This window comes from Malaclemys terrapin, chromosome 2 (assembly GCF_027887155.1).
Source record: "Malaclemys terrapin pileata isolate rMalTer1 chromosome 2, rMalTer1.hap1, whole genome shotgun sequence".
Classification (NCBI taxonomy): Eukaryota; Metazoa; Chordata; order Testudines; family Emydidae; genus Malaclemys; species Malaclemys terrapin.
Genome location: NC_071506.1, coordinates 78,623,985 through 78,645,801, shown reverse-complemented (window position 1 = coordinate 78,645,801; position 21,817 = coordinate 78,623,985). Strand labels below are relative to the sequence as shown.

General features: G+C 41.5%; 1 protein-coding gene across 1 annotated transcript in view; it reads right to left on the bottom strand.

Annotated features, from left to right (window-relative positions):
* KCTD1 (potassium channel tetramerization domain containing 1) overlaps positions 1-20,918 on the bottom strand; it is a 142,096-nt gene extending 121,178 nt beyond the window's left edge. The window contains exon 1 of the mRNA XM_054018451.1: positions 20,792-20,918. Coding sequence (XP_053874426.1) covers positions 20,792-20,800 — 9 coding nt within the window. The 5' untranslated portion in view covers positions 20,801-20,918. The remainder of the gene's footprint in view (positions 1-20,791) is intronic.
* Positions 20,919-21,817: the final 899 nt, after the last annotated feature.

The window sequence follows — 21,817 nt, the reverse complement described above, 5'->3', positions numbered from 1 at the left end:
ATCAGACAGGATGACCAACATGGTGGAAGGACGTAGGTAGGTTATGCATGCAACGACACGCACTGTTATCTGAGTCTTGATGTTTTGCGCACAACACCTACAGTATGGATTCATGCAAGCAGTAAAAAACATTACTGTGGTAATAGTTATTTTCTGACAGGTTACACTCACCCATATAGTATCAGTGTCAATACCATCCATCTGCTGTAACTGAGTAGATATTTGGGCAGGGTTGCTGAAAGGGACTCATTTATGTTTGTTTCTATCTTAATCTGGAACTGCAGGGTCAGCCTAGTAATGAGTTCATATTTGTCTTTTTAGCATACTCTGTATGTGTATAAAAAAAAAAATCAGTAAAAACTTCACAGAGGGTGGTTTTCCATGCTAAAATGGAGAGACTTTGTTCCCATTTTCTTTTTTTAGGCAGTTTAGTGGATAGAGCTCTGGTCTGGGACTCAGGAGACTTAGGTTGTCTTCCTGGTTCTGCTACTGACTTGCTTGGTGGCCAAGGACAAGTCACTTCACTGGGCCTCAGCTTGTGTCTGTCTTTCTGTAAAATGGGGATAATGCCAGATACCTCTCCTTTGCAAATTGCTTTGAGAGCTGCTGATGAAAAGTGACATCTAAGAGCAAGGTTGTATTATTATTTTGTTCTTACTGTGTCCAGATGCCATAATGCCCAAACAATATATGGTTCTACCTGGAGAACATTGGTAAAAGTGGTGTCCACATAGATTATTGCCAGAGTTCAGACAGGAGGACATGCACAACTCGGTCCAACTTGCTATTGAAGTCGATGGCAAAATTTGCATGGCATTCCGTGGAGCAGGACTGGGTCTTACAGTTTTGTCTTGTTGCCCCTTTGGCCTGAGCAGTTAGCCAATATTCAGGGTCTTGCAAGATGGTTTCTCTTGGAGGAGAAAAGGAAGAGATGAGTCAAGTATATTAACAATAACTTTCATCATAGCCTGTAAAGGTGCGCATGGGAAAAGTTCCTCCAGTCATGCACTACACTCTCCCTTATATTTCATGGGCTTCTCTGTAAGACACAACATGTTGGCACAGTCATTGATTAGAAATTTAGTGTTCAATAGTCTCAGTCCATTAGAACTTTCAAATGCTGCAGCAGAGCAGCTGCACCACTATAGCGCTTAGTGAAGTTGCTATCCGCGTCAACAGGAGAGCTTCTCCTGTTGGCGTAGGTATTCCACCTCCCCGAGAGGCGGTAGCTATGTTGATGTCAGAAGTCCTCCCGTCGACACAGCGCTGTCGACATCGGGGGCTAGGTCGGTATACCTGCATCGCTCAGGGGTGCTGGTTTTCCACACCCTTGAGCGAGGTAGTGATACTGACATAAGTCTGTAGTGTAGTCCAAGCCACCAAAATACTTTGAAATTGAACGGAGGGAAGTATAGATCAGTGCACGATCAGTGAAAAGACCAAAAGGTAGCACAGCGTCCCCCTGAGTAGTTAAAGAACTACAAAATCTAAACAGGGAATATAACCTTCAAAAAATAATAATAATTTTGTTAATAGGAGCATAAACTAATTATAGTGGACCTAGTGGTCCACTATAATATTACCCACTAGAGTCAGACGGGGATTCTAAGAATTCTCTCCTCTTCAGTTGTATGTGTGATTTGATATGCATTAGTGTTAGTCAGGTTGCGATTTTAACATGTGAAATAAAACCCACATGCTGTACGTGGAAGCATAGTTCAATCTAATGTCTCACCATTGTGATTTGTGTTCTGGCAAGCCTCCTCATTTTAGTTTTTCCTTCTCTAAATAATTCCCCCGCTACAATTTCCATTGGTGAGCTTTGGACCCTGAGATTCTGATTCTGTAGCCTGCAGTAAGATCAGTATTTTGAACTCTGATTATTCACAAGCAACCTGTAATCCTCACATCCCACAAACATCATATTTGCTGCAAGATTAAAGGAGCTCATTCTGTGCTTTAATCATATCCTATTCCTTCCCATAAACTAGCATTTCTCCTCATTCAAGCTTCCTCTCAAATTCTTTCTTGGCCATCCCAGAACATTCAAGATTTCATGTAAGCACATTTTTAAATGAAAATACATTTTCCAGTAGAAATGTGACCACTGTGGAAGAATTAAAAAAAAAAAAAAAAAAAAAAAAATGCAGCCATTGGAATAGGAAAAGTAGCCTCTAGATTGGAAAGCCTCCATAGGGGGACAATATGTAGGGCTCGATCCTGTTCGCTTTGAAATCCATGGCATCTTTACCATTAGCTAGCAGGAGGTAAGATCAAGCTCATAACAATGAACTGGAAATCTGCAGGGAGGTTATCCCTTACCAGATGGATTTCTGACTTCATTGTTGCACTGACATGGAACATAAAATAGATGTCATGAGAACGAACTAGGTTTTCACAAACAGCACATGAACTTTACTTCAAAGTCATAAAATGTATACAAGCTCTCCTCCCTGCTTACTAGAATCTTACACCCTGGAATTATTTTGACAATATTTACAAGTTTATTCAAAGTCTATTATAGTTGCATTGGTTTATAGCTCCAGGTTTACTGATCTCCAAAACAACAAAACAATTAAAAATAAGTCATTTAAAATAGACTAACTTTCTGATTGTGTTACCACCACCAATTAGTGGTTCACAGGCTTCTTTTTGTGTGGAATCTCCTAGATCCTTAGGATGGCTTTGTATAAGGACAACCCACACACACTCACTCTACTCACATCATATCCTGATGCAGTTGTGGCCCTCTCCCCTTTTTGGTTCATTTTCTCATTTCCACTGTTCTCTATTTCCTGATCTTTTCTGTGCATTTTTTCCTTCCCCACTTTCTCTCATTCTTATGCTTTTTGACAACTTTTATATAGTCTTCTCTCCCCCATTAGCGCCAATCACATATCTCTGTTCATCAGAAGGCTACACACTGCTTCTAGCATTCGGACTCTGATGGCGCAATGAATTAGATGCTGGGTAAGCGATGTAGCCACTCTCATGGCAGCATCATGCGGAGACATCAAGCACATCCATCCACCATCAAGATGGTGAAGAGGGCAGTCCATAACCAGCTGGCACGCGGTTTGTTCTTGAGCTCCACAGGGGCAGGACAGGGAGCTTAAGCAGTCCCAACAGTAAAGATGTAAGTTAAACTGCCTGCGACAACGTATCCTGTTGTAATGAAGGAGGATCTTTTGGTTCATATGGCTGTTCTAAGGGGCATGCAAGAGCTGAATCAGAGAGACTAGGGGACACAGGTCTGAGTAGTCCAACTACCAAGAAATGAGTTATTGATCCAACCACAGGTTGCTGCTGATCCTTAGAAAGGTTGTGTCTGATGTACTGTTTGAGAGGCTCAGCTATTTCAGAAAAGGGGCATCTTGACTTTAGCTGGTGTTTTTGGTGGGGCTTTAAGATGCAATCATGAAGTAAGCCATCTTGATAGTTGACTGTGTGCAATAATGCAGCCAGGGCCCTGACTTCATGCCTAATAGCTTGGGGAGCAATGCCAGCCAGGACCAGAAGGCTGGCATGCTGCTGAAGATGGGTGGAATCCATTGAACTGAGTGATTTATAGTAAGCTCTTGCCCTTAGTGGCATCTATGTCCAGGAGATCCACAGGTAAATTATGAAGTGGGTAAGATCTATATTTCCTTGTATCAGTTTTCAATTTGCTGACATTCCATTTTACTAAATGTCCTCTTGGTGAGAATGTGAACTGTTTATTTAAATCTATAACAAAGCCAGATTTTGGGGGGTGGGGAGGGGGTGAAGGAGTGAGTTCTGGACAGAAGCTTTTCAGAAAAGCAGAGAGTACTTTTGGGATAATACTAGTTTCCATATTTTAAATAAAGTTCATGGTCAGAAGAAAGCTACTCTTGAGAAAGCTTGCCCATTGTTACCCCACCCCTGTTGTGGTGTTCTAGGAAAGATAAAATGAAGTGCGCCTCCTCAACACCATTCTTTATTTTGTACATATTTGTGTTTGTCCTTCCTTACAGGTCTCCTATCTAACCTTAACAGCCCCAATATTTAGACTTCCATTTGAGTATTCCTGTGCTTCTAATTTTTTTTTTAATCACCCATCTTTCAGCTCCTTTATTTCTTTTTTAAGACAAGGTGACCAAAACTGACCATATTTCAGGGGTGAGAATTTGGGTGGTGCCTCTTAAGTGCAGCACAGAACTCGCAGTCCAGAGGGAGAGCCGTGTGAGAGTCCTGGAAGAAAAGTGCCAGAGCACTTTCGGTACTTTGGGCACAGAAGTACTGGCATGTCCCCAAAAGTGCTACAATGGCATTCAAGAGCCTTCTGCCACGATTTGAGCCCTGGCTTTAAGCCATCTTTGTGCCCTCCCAATCCTGGGCTGCTCCAGGAACTGGAGAGGCTCCCAGCATCACTTAGACAACTCTGGGGCCTAAGTCAGAGCAGCCACCCCAGGCTGCCCTGGGAGATGCAGTGCTATTCAGAATCTCCACAGCCCTGCCAGCAGCACTCCCCCTCCCACCTGCAGCCAGGTCCCCTACACCAGAGCTTGTAAGAGGTGCTTGGAAGGCAGCCTAACAGTTGTCTACCTGCACAAAAGAAATTCACCCCCAGGTGCAACCTTGCCTTTAAGAGCCTCTTTATGCCCATCTTCCCTCTGCTCTCCCCCCACCCCCCCAATGGCACTCCAGCCCCTTAACCTGGCTCAATGGGGCTGGAGCGGGTGTAAGGATCTCAACCCAGGTGAGAGCATATAGTTGAACTAAATTGAACTATTTTCTATCCCATTCTTTATATGCCCTCGTATTTTGTTTGCTTCTCCCCCCACCCCAACTTGAGGATAGGTTTTAATTGATTTGTTCACAAGGATGTCCAGTTCTTTCCACAATTCAGTACAGTTTTTTAGAAACCAGTAACGTGTAGGAATAGTGCACATTATTTCTACTTGTCTGTATTGCATTGCATCGTCAACACTGAATTCCACTGTGCTCCTTCACCAAGCTTTATTAGGTTCCAAGTTATCCAGTCTTCTCTAGTCTTGACTAAATAATTATGTCTCATTTGCAAATTTGTCACCTCACTATTCAGATATTTATTAAATGTATTAAAAATTACTCCTAGAGAACACTTTTGTATGTCCATCTAAACTATTTATAACTCCCTAATTATTTTCAACCAATTTTCCTGGTCAAAGATTAGCACCTTTGTAAAAGGGACAACATTTGCCATCTTCCCATTCTCTGATACAGAAAGATAACGGATTGTAATAAGAGAGAGTACAATTTTATTAGCAACTACCAGCCATTTCATTCATCAAGGATTCTGAAGAAATTTAGGAATGTCACCTGAGCTGGATGTCTTGGTACTTTATCATTGTGATCCTCTACTTCCTCGTCTAACACCTCAGTCTTAGACAGGGCCCCATTTTTATTATCTGAATAGAGTTGGTATGGGGTGGGTATCTTCCCAGCATCCTCCCTGCTTAAGACCAAAGCAAAGAAATAATTTAGCCTCTCCAATGTCCTTGTCATCTTTAATTGCACCCTTCACTCTCAGCCAGTCTAGCAGACCCACCAATTCTCTTGAAAATATTTGATTTTTTTTTTTTTAAACTTATTTGGCTATTTGCTCTTGAAAATTTCCTCCTAGATTGCCTACTTCCCATTTTACATTTTTCCTAAAATGTTTAGGTTCCTTTCCTGTGCCAAGGCTAGATTTCTATTTCCTGAATGTCACCTGTTTGGTTCAATCACACTGTTTGTTTGGTCTTGCCTTTCTGCTTCCTTTTTGGTTTCAGGGTATGCATACCTTCTGTGACACAATTATGGTATGCTTAAGTAGTTCCATGCTAAGGCTAAGGGTTTTAATTTCTCTCTTTTTTTTTTTTTAAACTAGTTTCCTCCTCTTGCCAAAACCATCTCTTTCCTCCAAACCCAGGGCATTTATTGGTTTATATTTTTACTTCAATACAGTGCAGGTGTTAGTTGTCATGCTTCTCTTCCTGCCCCAAAAGGCTTTCACTGGGTCCTACTTTTTGTCTGTTTGGCTTTTTTCTTTTCTTTAATACTAGCCCAGACACAAGACTCTTAAGTTTCAGTTGTGTTTGTCACAGTTGCATTTCACACAGACAGCAAATGCAACCTTAAGCAAAGGTCTTTGCAGGGCATTTAGGGGGGAAATGACAAGTTATTTGGTGCTGAAACATGCTTCACAAAGATCAAGGACACTAGCAGGATTCTAGAAAAGAGCTGGATGTGTTATCAATCTGACATGCTCCAGGGAGTAAGTGGAAAACAAGAGAAAAGTCTTGGTTTAAAACCTAAAAACACCACGTGCTTTGTTTGATCATCTCACAGCTATTTTAGGACACTTTAATCAGTTTAAAAACCAGGTACACAGCATTTAAACCTGGAGAGAGAAAACAAGTATTGAGAGAAAAATGCCAAAAGCTTGAGAGAAAGGGGTTGAGAGGGATGGGAAGATCTTTTCCTGTTCCCACTGAGGCCAATGAGAGCAGAGGGACCTGAAGTGGAAAGAGAGGAGAAAGACTAGGATCTGAACATGAGCAAAGTGTTTTGATTTGGAGGCCGAGGACTGACAGCTTTACTAAGTGAGAGACTGAAGGATTGAGGCTCCAGAGCTGCAACCTACCAGATCACTATGCATGTTCACTCACTGACTTCACTGGGGCTCTGCAACGGTACAGAGTCCACCGGCTTGTGGCCTGCAGAAGTCAGTGGAGGATGAGGGCCCATCTGCTCTGATACAGCTGTAGGCTTGGGATCAGAGCTGTCGGAGGGAGGAAGAAACAAACCCACTTTTTTATACTATATCCTGTGTGGTCCAACAGCGTGCATAAGGAAGGAAACATTACATTCAAATTAGCTGTTTTAAAGGGAATCCATGACAGGGGAACATCACAGATCATTTTAGGGCACAGGAGTAATATATATATATATATATATATATATACACACACACACACACACACACATATATATATACACACACACACACACATATATATACACACACACACACACACACACAGAGCGCAACTGACCCTTGGCAGCCTGTGTAAAAGAGCTTCAAACTATCTGAACTATACAAAAAGAAATAAAAAAAAAAACATGCCCGCTAGGGCTGAAAAATCACTTTTGCAATAGATGACTTTTAACTTTACGTCAGAAAATGTTTGGAAGGCATAATTTTAAAGTGTTAGGGAAATGTGTGTGATAACTGCTTGGGTGAAAGAGCAAATATAGTCCATGGTTAGATTTACATAATGGTCACAGCAAGTAGTGAGAGGCTGGCAGAGCCAGCTGCCCATCAAGTGGGGGCAAAGGGAAGCACAGATCTAAGCTTTGAAAATCTGATAGATTCCATTGATTTTCACAGGAAATATCGCCCCCCCCCCCCCCCCCCGCCAAGCAGCTTCATCTGTAGTGGAGGTGGGAGGATAAGAAAATGAAGAGAGAAAAGAATAAAAAAAAAAAAAAAAACCACACACAACCAAACACACACCCACACACCACCACACCACTGGCTTCCACTGCTAAACAATGCAGTCCAACCTCCTCCTCTTTTAAGGTTGCAGAGGAGATACCAGCCTTAGGGCCAGTTCTGATACCCTCAGAAGTAGCCCTACTGCCTTCAGGCTCATGTGAAAAATCTTGCAGGATTGGGCCCCTCCTGAAAGCACGCAAAACAAAGACCAAACAAACCAGTTTGTGTGTGCGGTGGTGAGATATATCCTAACTAAACAAGGTCTGAAAGTAGTTCCACTTAGAATTTTTTTCTGAGTGCTACAGGAAAAGAGAGGTGCCAAGAAAGAAGGGAAGGGAGAGGAATAGGCAGATATAGAGCAGATGAGAAATACAAAGTTTTGGTCATACTTGAGGTATCCAAGTTTCACATTAAAAATTAGATTATAAACCCTTTTGTTGTCCCTAGCATCCAGCTAGTTTGGTCATCCCAAATAGCGCTTTTGAAGAGCTTGGTCTTCCTAATTTACCACAATGTTAATTAGTCTATTTAAACTGGGGACAAGCCAGCAGTCCTTATGGCCTCATACTGCAACCTACTAAGCAGGAATGGGAGTGGAAGGTACTTCGCACCTTACATAATTGGGCCCTGTGCTACTATATAGGGGGATCAGACTACTCCATATTTCACTCCCAGCAGGGCTTAAATGCGGGCTCTTAGGACACATTAAAAATCATAAGTCTACTTGTCCTGTCCAATTCGTAATTCAGATTTTCCATTTGATGTTCACCATAAACACCAAAGAGAAATGACGTGACTGAATTTATTTGGAACCTAATGTTGCATTAGTGTAACCAATACAAAAAACATTCCTATGACATACTATCAAGAGTTAAAAAGGAATTGCACACCTCAACAGCCAAACACACAACCGCATCTTAGAAAAACAAATTAAATTACTATATTTCATATGCTGTACTTCTACAGCCCCTTCCACCCAATGATCAAACAGCACTTTACATTAATTAAGCCTTACAACACCAAATTATTATCCCCTTGTACTGATGGGGAAACGGAGGTATACAACAGTTAAACAAGAAGCCCAAGATCACATAGCAGGAGATCTGGGAATAGAACTTTTGACTCCTAGTGATGTGCTTTAGCCACAAGACCATCCTTAAGTCTCCTTCCCGCTGATGGCTTTTGAACTAGCTTTAAAAGATCCAGTGAGAGGAGGAGTGATAGATAACTAGATTAGATAGCTAGAGGCAATAGAAGTGATTAGAAACATGTAGGGGGGTTTCTAGACAGAGAAAGCTTAAGACTAGAACTATTTTATTTGGAAAGGAGAAAGATGACAAAATTTAGGTACATAAAATAATAAATGGTCTGAACAAGGAGAAACCAAATGCCTTTAATAACAAAAGGAGTCGAGGGCACCTGATCGAATTTAAAAAAGGCATCAGCATTTAAATGAGTAAGAAGGTTAGTTTATCTATACATAAACTGTGGTATTTACATCTGTAGTATATTATTGAGGCAAATAACTTATTAAGATTTTAAAATAATTTAAGGTTTATATGAATCTGCCGTTACACTATCTGGAATAAATGAATTACCACTTACCTCTTACAGAACACTTTTCATCCATAGAGCTCCAAGTGCTTTACATTTTACAGATGGGAAAACTGGGGCACAGAGAAAAAGTAACTTGTCCAAGGTCACAAGCAGAACCAGGAATAGAATCCAGGTATCCTGAGTCCTAGTCCAATGCCAGAGCTAGTGGATTACACAGCTCTTTCCCTCAGTTTTTCACAAAATACCTTCTATATCTTCTTCCACATAGACCCCTGTATTTGGTACAACCTCCCTGACATCATCCACAAGGTCCAGCCAGTCTCATATTTCAGACCACAACTGAGATCAGGAAGAAGTTTCCCTCATTACTATCTTGGCTCATGACACTATAGTGTAAAATAGTCACTATGGTAGTATAGAGAAAACCACATTAGAACCTTCTCTCACAAATGGCACAAGAATCCTTCTCAAATGGAATAAAATCCCTCTCCGTGAGCAGGTTATAACTATGTTTCAACTCAAATGGAAGCTCTTCCTTAAACCACTCTGGTCATCTAGACCTTTGGGGTAGGCAGTATATAGTTCTATACACATTTAAGAGCAAGAGCTAAATTAATATAGAGGATTTTAGCCCAGGGATAAATCAGATACATACCAAACGCCACTTTGCACTATGGAGAAATCCTCTCTAACCCTGCAGTCTTTTCCTGTAGCTACCAGCTCTTGCTTAAAGGCACCCAGCCCTATTTATGAATGCCTAATTGGATGCTGAGACTCACCTGCTCTGAGTACTACAGGTTCAACAGATAACTCAGGCCCAGATCCACAAAGGGATTTGGATACTACTGCTATACACAAAAAAGAAAACACCCACTCAGTTACCACCTAATCCTGTAGTCACCTACATTCACTAGGTGCATTTCCCCTGTAAAAGTTCCCTAGGCATCTGTTTCTGCCAGTGACCATGCATACCGCTGCCTCAGGGAAGCATCTAGGCCTCTATTTCACACCTAAGCCCCAGCTCAATCTTTAAACCAGGTGAAGATATGCAGTGCCCTGCCTATCTCACCTGCAGGTGTGCTCAGAGCTTACCTAACTCCACCCAAAACGGGGAAAGGAGGCTCAGGAACTCATCTAGGATGTGGGAGATCCCAATTCAGTGCTTAGTTTGTAATGAAAGAGGTGCCGGGGCTCAAGCCATTTTTTTACATTCAGAACTGATGGAGCAAGCCTAGAGGTGCTCAGCCCTAGCAAGCCCCGGCACAAATTAAGCACTGTCCCAATTCACTACTCCCCTCTACCTGATGAGGAGAAGCGTCTCCCACCTCTCAGGTAAATGCCCCAGCCACTGGACTATGCAATAGTTTAATGTGGGGCTTGCTCAATCTCTTCTGTTGAAGCTATTCAGCTTGGTATTAACTAATTTAATATTAATTGGGCCAGCAAAAGAGCGAGAATGACTCTGTAGTCCAGTGGTTGAGATGTTTATCTGAGAGATGGGAAATCCCTGTTCAAATCCCTTCTCCTCAGTGGGCAGAGAGGGAAACTGAAACAGGGTCTCCCACATCCTGGATGAGTACATTAAAACCACTGAGCTAAAGGTTATAAGAGAGCACCCCTCTCCAGCCCCCGCTGTGTGTGGAGGTAGGCATGCACATAAGCTGCTTTTGCAAGAATGGCTGAGGCACCTGACTCAAGGAGAGCATTGCCAGTTGTGGACAGTAAGCAGAGATAAGTGTTTCTCTTCAGCCTGGACTTAAGTACTTAGCTTGATGACGGGGTGGGACTTATGACTTGCCCCTCTCATTGGTATCTCCCATCAGTTGTCTTAGGCAACTCCGTGCCTCTTGTGCTGGCTTTTGTGGATGCCATTCTCAGACACGTGTCTCTCCCTATGCATAGTATAGGCAGCTTAGGTGCCTAACACAGGGTTTGTGGATTCCAGTGTTTTCTCTCACCTCCACAGAACTGAAAGAACTGCCCAGACACACATAGTGCTTATTTTCAGTCCACACAAAATAGAGCCACTAAACTCAGTTTCCTTGCTTGCCAATTTGATCGGGTAACTTCCATCTTTGAACCTCTCAGCTGGCTCCCCATCTGCCATTGCATATTTAAATTTTAACCACCCAGAAGGCTCTATGTAATTGTCCCCATCCCGATCCTGCTCCCTTGTCAAGCTTCAGGTTGCTCTCTGTCTCCTCTGCCCTGCCAATGTTCACAGCTTTGTTTACCCTTTTCTCAGCTTCTCCCATGCTCACATTTATGCCTTCTTCCATGTGGCCTCCTATGCTTCGTACAACTTTCCTGACATCATCCAGATTTAAATCCCTTTTAAAAGCCCTCTATGCCATGCTGCTTATAGTGAATCAAGCTGCCATATATAAATTAGGCTTCGTCTGCCTATTATTGTTCCCCTTCCCTTTTCCTCTTGCTTCTGGTAACTTGTCTGTCTACTTGTTAGTCAAAGAGGTCCTTGGAACAGGGACCATTTGTCTTCCCTGTTTGGAAAGTGCCTGGTATATAGTGGGCACATAGCGAGTTAAAATATGTTTTGAGGCATTCAGGCTTGGTCACTGATAGAGACAAAATGTCAGATTAGAGATGGATCATTGATCTATTCTGGTAGGACAATTTAAATAAACCTCTAGTTCAATTCACATGGAGAAATAAAGCTGCTCTGACTCTGCAATATTGCTTTACCCTAATTTTGAGCTCCTCTAGTAAGCCCTAAAAGTCTTGGTCTCTGAGGATTATCAATATTTTCAATGTCTGCTACTCCTCCCTTCTCTCCCTCCCTGCCTCTGGCAACACTGGTTCCTGAGCAGCAGCGGTTATTATTATTAATTATTTGTTGAGTGCCAGCAGTATGCTCTGCTTCATGCACAACAATGAGAAGGTTTGGGCCCTTCCTCAAAAGAGTTTATAATCTAGTTTTACAAATAAACCAATTCTCACAGAGAACATGCCAGGTGATCAGCAGATCAAAGGGAAGTTCCGGCTGCAGAGGGCTTGGGAGGCTGGGACAAGTGACTTTTTGTTTATATTTCTTGATTAAATCTTTATTCATTTTTACAGAGTAAGATGGAAATGAAAAGAATACAGACAAATAAACCAAAGAAACATCAAATAACATAACCAAGTAATCAACATTCATGTTGTTATATTGCAAGAAAGAAGACAGAAAGAGAAAAGCCTAGAAGAAAATAAAGATCCTATCAATGGGGCAGATTGCAAACCTCTTGCATTGGTGAGCACATGTTCACCCAAGCAGTCCTCTTTATTTCAGTGGTAGCGCTGATCAGGTTTTTTTTGTTTTTTTTTCACTGTGAAAAATGTAGACAAAAATGTTCCTGTTTTCATCAAATTCTCTTTGAAATTGTTTGGGTTGTTGCCTAAATTAAATTTAAAACCAAAGAATTTTGGGTTTGGGTTATGAAAAATTGTGGTTTTCAGTTTGATGAAAACCCAAAACTTTTATTACAAAAAATGGACATTTTTCATGAAAATTTGTTTTGTTAAAGAAGGTATTTTCCATTCACAGAATGGTTTGATGGATAACTTTGACCAGTTCTATTGAGTGAGACTGCTCAGGTGAGTAACTTCTCACCAATATATGGGGTTCACCATGTTGCCCTGTATATTTATTTTGTGTAACACTTCTTTGTTGAGTAGCCTAGGTTTTACAGGCTTGCACAAAGAAGAATATTTTAAGGCTGTAAATATCCCACAATGAGCTCACAATGCCACATCTTTTGGATTTCATGACAGAAGGCATTCTTTGAAACTTTATAAATAATAGGAGTACTTGTGGCACCTTAGAGACTAACAAATTTATTAGAGCATAAGCTTTCGTGGGCTACAGCCCACTTCTTCGGATGCACAGAATGGAACATGTATTAAGGAGATATATATACACACATACAGAGAGCATGAACAGGTGGGAGTTGTCTTACCAACTCTGAGAGGCCAATTAAGTAAGTGAAAAAAAACTTTAGAAGTGATAATCAAGCTAGCCCCGTACAGACAGTTTGATAAGAAGTGTGAGAATACTAATAATGTTATTGATAGGAAGGAATTAGCTGTGGGACTTATACAATGTTACTTCACTGTGTCTCTCCATTTCTACATCACTTAAAATTGACTTACACATAAAACAGTTTGGCCCAGATCTTCAGAGGTATTAGGCACTTCACTCCCATTGATATTAATGAGAGTTAAACATCCAAATACCTTTGAGAATATGTGATTACTTTTGTCAGTAATAACTCCCAAATTTTCAAATAGGTTATCTAGGACAGAGCATCCTAACAACTGTTGGAGAGCTTGACTGATACCTTGAGGTCCTGATCCAAAGTCTACTGAAATCCAAGGGAGTTGGTCAATGGATTACCCTTGGCCTTGGCTCAGCCCTCAAGGCCTGAATCAACAAAGAGGTTTTGGTGTTGAGACACTCAGTATAACAGTGCCTCACTTTTAGGCATCTAGAGAATCACAGGAACAACACTGATTCACAAAGCCTGAGTTAGGCACCTAGGCTCTCTATACAATGAATGGGGAGAGAAAGGCACTGTAGAACATGGTCTACAAGGGAGCCACCTACATTGGTCAATGGGAGATGCCAAGGAGAGGGTGAATCCTAAGCTCTATCCCTCTCACAGAGCTAGGCACCTAAGTCCAGGCTGCAGAGAGATGCCTATTTCTGCTAGCTATCGATGAACCAGGTGAAGATAGGAGTTACTTCACATAAATCACACACAGGGCCCAATCTGGTAGGTGTGCCCAGAGGCTGCCTAGCACCACACAAAATGGGGGGTATGTGTGTGGGGAAAGTACAGGATTTCCCTCAACCTTTAGCCTAGAGGTTAGGGTACTCACCTGGGATAAGGGAAACAACTCTGCAAAGGGATCTGAACAGGGGTTAACCACCTCTCAGGTGAGTGCTCTGACCACAGGACTATTCTGATGCGGGTCTTAATCTCTCTTATTGAAGTTGTTTCACTTTAATCAAATATTAATTGGGCCAGAAAAAGAATGATTGAGTCTATAGCCACTTGGTTAGGGTAATGCCCTGAGAGATGGCAGATCCATGGTCAAATTCTTTCTCCTCATCAGGAGGAGAGGGGACTTGAACAAGTGGTCTTCCATAGTCTGGGTGAGAGCTCTAACCACTAGGCTAAATGTTATAAGGAAAAGCCTTATAACCAAGCCCAATTGACCAGGGGCTGCTTGGTTGCAGTGGGTATTGCCCAGTATATGATTAAACAAGTGCCTTCTGGAAGATATCTGAACCTATCATGAATTTCATAAAGACACCAAGCTTTGAATTTAGCAGACAGGCATGTTTTGCTGTATGGTGACTAGAGCTGATCCAAAAATGGTAATGATTTTTCAAGGAAGTTTTCAAATTCATTTTCATTCCACAGATTTCAAAAAGGACTGATTTTCCATTTATTCAAAATATTTCACAATTTTTAAAAATCAAATTTAATTTTGTTTTTTCCCCCCCGTGTTTTTTAATCCCAATTTTTCCTTTTCCCTGCTTTCCTCTTTTTTTCTCCATTTGTCCACCGAGAATTAGAGGAGAGAAGAGGAAAAAAGGAAAGATCAAGACCCAATTTTTTGTAAAGGGTAAGTTTAAAAAAAAAAATGGGAAAAGAACAATTTTTTAAAAAAAAGACTCTTTACAATGACAAATTTTACATTTGAAAAATGTTGATCATTTTAATAGTGACAAATCATTAAGACAGTTGCTTTGCAGATGTGTTGCATCAGAAAGGTACTTGGAATCAATGTATCTAATTCAATTGCACTGAAAGTTCACTCCAGCATGGGAGTGAATCACTTCTCTAGTTCAAACACAGCTTCATGTGTTCACTTAAGGGTCCCATTCTCTCATAATCGTAAACTGGAGTTACTTCCTGATTTACACTAGTGAAAGTAAAGTTAGACTGAAGGCCAAAGATGCTAATGCTGGAACTGGTGGTTGGTACTGAACTGAATGGAGAACCAAGATCAAGAGGGAATGACTGAAAATACCAGGTTTGAGACTCATAGACTGAAAGATCCACTTGATTGTCACAATTCTGGATATAAGCGAGAATCCCCTTTCCCATCACAGGGAGGTGATTATGCATTGCAGTTTTAATTTAGTTTTTAAAAGCCCCTATCCAAAAGGTGTATTAATTCCCATTCAAGTTTGTTCAGTATAGTGGGGAGGAAAGACCAAGGGCTAGTCCACACTAACCCCCCACTTCGAACTAAGATACGCAACTTCAGCTACGTTATTCACGTAGCTGAAGTCGAACTATCTTAGTTCGAACTTACTGCGGGTCCACACGCGGCAGGCAGGCTCCCCCGTCGACTCCGCATACTCCTCTCGCCGAGCAGGAGTACCGGCATCGACGGCGAGCACTTCCAGGATCGATCCGGGATCGATTTATCGCATCTAGACAAGACGCGATAAATCGATCCCAGAAGATCGATTGCTTACCGCCGGACCCGGAGGTAAGTATAGACGTACCCCAAGAGGCATTGAAGAATCTGTCAGCATTTAGAGAGTTTTCTCCCTCATAACAGACTTGAACTGCACATGCATCACCTATCTACAGAGCTGCATTTCCAATAATGTGCTAACCATCTCTCTAGCTCCTAACTTTTGCTGTCAACTGGAGTATCCATATGAACAGTATTCGGAAAAAGGATATTAGGTGAGCTATTTATTCTGCACTGGCTCACAGCAACTGAACATGCATCAAAAGCAAATTTGGGTCAATCTGATATGGAGTGTTAATTGATTTTTGAATCAAAAGCATGATTAAAATTTGTATTACAAAACCTAAACATGTTAATATGTTTGTTAGTGTTGTATTAGCATACATCATATACGCAAAACTGGCTTATGACATTCATAAGCTTGCCTTTTAATTTTTTTAAGGTATCAGTTTAAAAAAGGAACCAGTTACAGCTTTTCTCTCTCTCTCTCTCTATATATATATACACACTCATATATTACCAGAGAAGTAGAGCAATGAATGTTACTTATAAATTGCACAAACAGCAAAGCAGATAAAATTAAAATAAAATGAAGATGTGCATTTTATCTGTTTTTCTTCCAAACTGCAAAAGTGAGATTATATTCTACAGAAAGTAGGACAATAGAAATATATATTTTAATATAGTAAGGCAAATTAATTCTTGGTGCAACAGCATAGAAGTCAATGGAATTATCTCAGAGCTTAGTTTTACCCAATTGTAAAGATAACAAAATAAAATGCAGACCAACAGAAAAGATTTGTTAAATTAAGAATTATGTTTTGTGAAAAACAACACTCCCCTCCCTCCTTAAATTTGTTTCCTGGAAGGAGATCCAACTTGGCTATACTGCAGCTGTACACCAGGGATCCAAAATAAGGCATCTTTGCATATAGTCACTTCTGATTGGCATCTGGGAGCAGAGCAGTTGCACACATTGCAAGTGAGGCAGTGTTGAGCATGAAACTGGGACCTAGGACTTCATTCATTTTAAAAACTAGCTCTGCCACTGTATGCAGTGTTGTTGTAGCTGTCAGTCCCAGGATATTAGAAATACCACATGGGTGAGGCAATATCTTTTATGAATTTATTGAACCAACTTCTGTTGGTGAGAGACACAAGCTTTCAAGCGCCACAGAGCTCTCCCTCAGAGTGGTTACAGGCAAGCCACATACATTCCAGGGGCCTGATTCTGTTCTCTCTTACAACAGTTTTATAAGTATCCATTGACTTCAGATAAATTACTCCTAATTTACATGGCATAAAGCCTTCTGTATCTGTTTTCTGACCTTACAAAAGTGTTAATCACTGATTAATTATCAATCCCTTGAAGATGTAAAATGCAACATAAGTGCTGAGTATGATTATTAAGGAAGTTTATTAGATTAACTGATAGCTTTATGAAATTAGAAATTTTCCATTATATATTGGTGATGCCATGTTGTATCTACTAATATACAATAGTGACAAAAAATTAATAGTGAAGACATTCATCAAAACCCAAATGCATGTATTTTGCAATATCATGAAACATTTTCTAAAGCAGTAAGGATGGAAAAGGACAAAAACATCACTCCTGTCCATTCTAGCTCCTTTGAAATGCTGTTTGAGAGTGTGAGTGGTAGCTATGATATTCTTGTAATTGTGAAAGATTCTGATTTTAAATCATGCGCCCAGATATGTTATGATCGGTGGGTATTTCCCTTCACATTACATTTTCTGCATACATAAACTCATCCTAATCCTATCAATGAGAATGTGTATGGGGGTCATTTGCATGTTGCATTTCCTTTGTGAATGAAATGAGCAGGCATTTTTGTACCCAATAAAGTCATTTAATTTTTCATTTCTGCATGAGTAAGATTTTTAATGAATGGAAGTCTTGATCTTGCAAAATAATGTGTTCCCTAATTCCTGACCCTAAAACACAAGGTTTCATCCAGTGAAACCTAAGTGTTACTTCTGAGAAACCAACAAAAGCAACCCTAGACCTGAGCAATTAGTTCATTTTAAAAACAAACAAAAATCTTAATTTTTGAATCATGTTGATACAAAAAACTGGAATAGAAAATAAGTCTTGATAACAAAAGTAGTCTTAAATTTCAAATGTTTATAGTAGAACACAGTAATTTGTCTTTTCAAAAAGTACTTATGAAAATCCACTAAGAACCACTACTAAACTTTTACTTCTAATTTGGCCCCATTCAAAACTGAATGTCAAATCAGAGGGGATTGAGCACTGATTGGGCATCTGAATCTGATTCAAACTGAGGTAACTCTGCTGGAGTCAAGGTTACACCATCTTAAACTGATAAGAGATTAGAATCTGTTCCACTAATCCCATCTCTATCATTTACATGCTAAGGGGCCTCTGGCAAATCACTGAACTAATGCGTATCTCAGTTTCTCCACCTGTAAAATGGTGATAATTCTTGCTTACATTACATGGAGAATTAGTTAATGTTTGTAAGGCATTTTGAATATGCAAATTGATAAATGTGCTGTTATTTTCATCACCTAACCTTACTTAATACTCAGCTCTTTACTCACTTTAATATTTCAATATTTTTCCCTTATTAACCATGAACCAAAACCTGGGATCCTTATTTATTTGTAGACTTCAGTGGGAGTTCTATCTGAGTAAAGATTAAGCAACACTAAGAAATTTAGGATTTGGGACTGACATTTCTTAGAACAAAGAGATATTTAATTCATAGATATTAAATCACTTTTCCCTTTTCAAATTTCTTAAAATCAATGCCTAACACGGGTTTTCAAACTGGGGGTCATGACGACCCCTCAGGGGGTTGCAAGATTATTACATGGGGGCTGCCTTCACCCACAAATCCCACTTCACCTCCAGCATTTATAATAGTGTTAAATATAAAAAAATGTGTTTTAATTTAGGGGGGGTGTCACACTCATAGGTTTGCTGTGTGAAAGGGATCACCAATACAAAAGTTTGAGAACCACTGGCCTAGAAATTAGTTCCAATCTAATCAGTTTGTTAGAGCTTAGATAGATGAATGTGCACGTTATCTCACTCACATTATCTCACTGCCCAAATGACAAAAAAGTAGTGTGACTGGAGTCACTGCTTCATTACTGTAATAAAAATATACTAAGTTGATATTGCAGACACAGCTGATGTTATTCAAACACAGAGACTTAAAAGAACTGTAAACACACTAACAATCTTACAGCTATAAGAGGGACCTCTAGTGTGTGCTAGAACATTTCCCTGTTATGCTTCAGGCATAATTAATACACCAAAAATCACTGCAGTCATTTTGAATATGTGGTACTAAATTTCATTAAGTGTCTCTCAGAGTGAACTTGTTAAAAATGTCCTCTTAAGTATGTGGTTTAACCTAATTAGTATAAATTGAAGATTCATTTTTATGAATCACAAACTTTCCTACATTTGAAAAACTTCTACACTGTTTGGTCACCTTCATTGATATCACACTGTGCAATTACCAAAAATCCAGCAGTGTCATCACTATAATAACTGCTAATTGTTTACATTCAAATAGCAGTTGGAGTTGGGATCGAGATTGCACGCTGGCTAAAACTATCTAGTGAACTAATAGCACCATCTTACATCATAACAAAATATAAACAGATTTCCCTTCAACTATGAATCAAGAATAGCATATATAAAATATTAACTTAGAAATGGCTGAAATAGCTTTGCAACTTGTTTAATAAAAAGGGGTAGATAAAATGTTTAGTTTTAAACTTTATACTCTAATAGCAGTTTACTAGTTAAAGGGGACTATTGAAAGAAAACTCGTTTGTCTTTTCACACATTCAGAGATGTTTGGGGTATATTTGGATATTTTTTTCCTTTTCTTCTTTTGCTTAAAAACATGAGGTCTCTTCAAAAGTCTACTGCTGAGAAGGTAAAAGCATTTTGCTCGTTTTTAATTTGCTAAAACAATCCAAGCATGCTTGGTACCCAGAGGGTATTCTCAAATAAACTTGTATCTAGCTGCCAGCTTAGTTGATTGAAAACAGAAGGGGAACATTTCTTAAAGAACGAGTATGTTAAACCGTCCTCTCTCTACCGCGAAGGGGGAGGGAAGCCCACACACTCACAAGATTTATTTCAATGTGGCTACTTTGTAGTGTCCAGCAGACTAAGCGCGCTGCGAGTGCAGCAGGATTTTGCACCCCAGAGACAAGCCAGGGCGCCAAAGCCCCAGGGATACCGGACAGTTCCTGGGCGCTGCTGCCCCCCAACCTCTCCAAGCAGCAGCCCCCCACTGCAATTCGCGGTAACTCAGCAGGTTGCCTCCGCCCCAACCGCTCGGGGCTGTCGGAAGAGGCTTTGGCAGGACAATGGCTACGTGCTCGGCAGGCGCCCCGCGCCCAGACACAGGGGCCCGGGGCACGTGCCGCAGAGCGGCATCAGCTGCTCGGCGAGAGGAGCTCAGCCTCGCCCGGGCCCCGTGGCAGCGCCGAGCGGCGCTTTCCGGGGACCAGCAGGTTTCTCCCCGCAGGCAAAGTACCGCGCGCCGCTGCCCCCGGGGCACCCCCCACAGTGGCGGCGAGGGAGCGAGCCCAGCCCTGACCATTGCCTGCCGCTCCCTGCAGCCCCGCGCCGCCCAGGGGGACAAGGGGGCCCGGGCCGCGTGTGCAGGGAGCGGCGGGGGGTCCCCGAGAGCGCGCCCGCGCGGGCAGGGGAAGCGAGCTGCTGCACCTCTTGCACAATGGCGCCGCGCCCGCCAGCACGGGCAGCCGCGGAACAATGCGAGCCCGGCCGGGCCCGCCTGGCCCCCGGCCGCGCTCAGGGGAGCCGCTCCCCCCCCCCCCCCCCGGACACACACACGCGCACCCCGGGAGCCGGTTTGGCAATGCGCAAGGGAGAGCAAAGGGCTGCAGGAAGCCGGGGCTGCAGCAACCGCGGCGAGCTCGTAGGCAGGGCTGGGCGGGAACGGAGGGGGGGGGGGACGCAGAGGGAAAATCCCGCTGCACCTCCCTCCCCCGCCGCCCAGTCCGTTCCTGCACGCTCACAGCGGAGCTCGCATCCCCCTGGCCCAGCGAACTAGAGGTGGGAGATTTGCCAGCCCCGTGTCTCTCTCCCTCTCTGTGGCTATAGGAGGGTGCAGCGCTCTCCCATTGCCTGGCACATGCGTAAAAGCGAGTTGCGCCCAGAGTCCCAGCCATACCCTCCTTAGCAAATAATAACAATCCCAAACAGTCAGATCTTACCTGAAACATTGAAGCCACAAAGTCTCCCTCTCGCTCTCTCGCTCTTCTCTCCCCAAGTCCTTTTCCCTTTTTTCCTCCCCACTTCCGATATTTCTCTCTCCCAGCAGCGATCTGCTCTCCTCGCTACACCAGAGAGAAATGCAATAGCTTGGCTAAGGTAGACAGAACAAAATACAGAGAATAGTTGCTCCAGGGCTTTGAAACCCCTCAAGGCAAGGATCAGGATACAATTAGCTCATGTCTCTACCTCTAGTCTAAATCAATCTCCACAATAAAAGTTAAATTAAATTAACAGATCACACGGGCATAACATTGATCTCCTTCAAAACGTGCATATAGATATATCATGTAATATTTTTTTCAGGGTATTTTTTTTTTTTTTGGTGGAAAAAAGAGTCTCATTCCAGCCTCCAACTTGCGTTTTACTCTCCTCTTGCACAGAAAAGCTGATTTTAATCGTTGTGATTAGTTTTGATGTAACGTTTCCGCGGGCGATTTCTGCAAATGGATGGAGTGTTTCTTTGCCAGAAGAGGGAAAAGCAGCAGATGATGATAATTATAAGGATTGTTGGTTGTTTCTTTTTTTATTATTATTATTTGTATTTAGATTTGCCTCTTCACTTTCCCAAGTTGACCTGACATTGCCGTTGCACTAAGGTCGCACAACTTGTTGATTAGGATCACCTCCCGGTTTGATCAAGGGATATGTGATAATTTGGCAATGGAGCAACACATTTTCTGTTCCCGTGGCTATATAACTTCCCAAATGACGTGTATAAAAATAAGCACATGGAGTCTGCTTTGCCCCAATCAAGTCTGAATCAATGCCTGGGGGTAATACACAAACTCATTTCAAATGCTCAACCATGCAGAATTGCAAAAAGATTGAAGGAGTTTCACTGCATTTTTTTAAACAGCGAAATTAAAATAAAACAAAATCTATGTAAGCAAATCCAGGAATTTACTATTTAGATTCATATGACACTGCTCACAAACGCTGCTAACTTTCTTTCTCCAATTATCCAG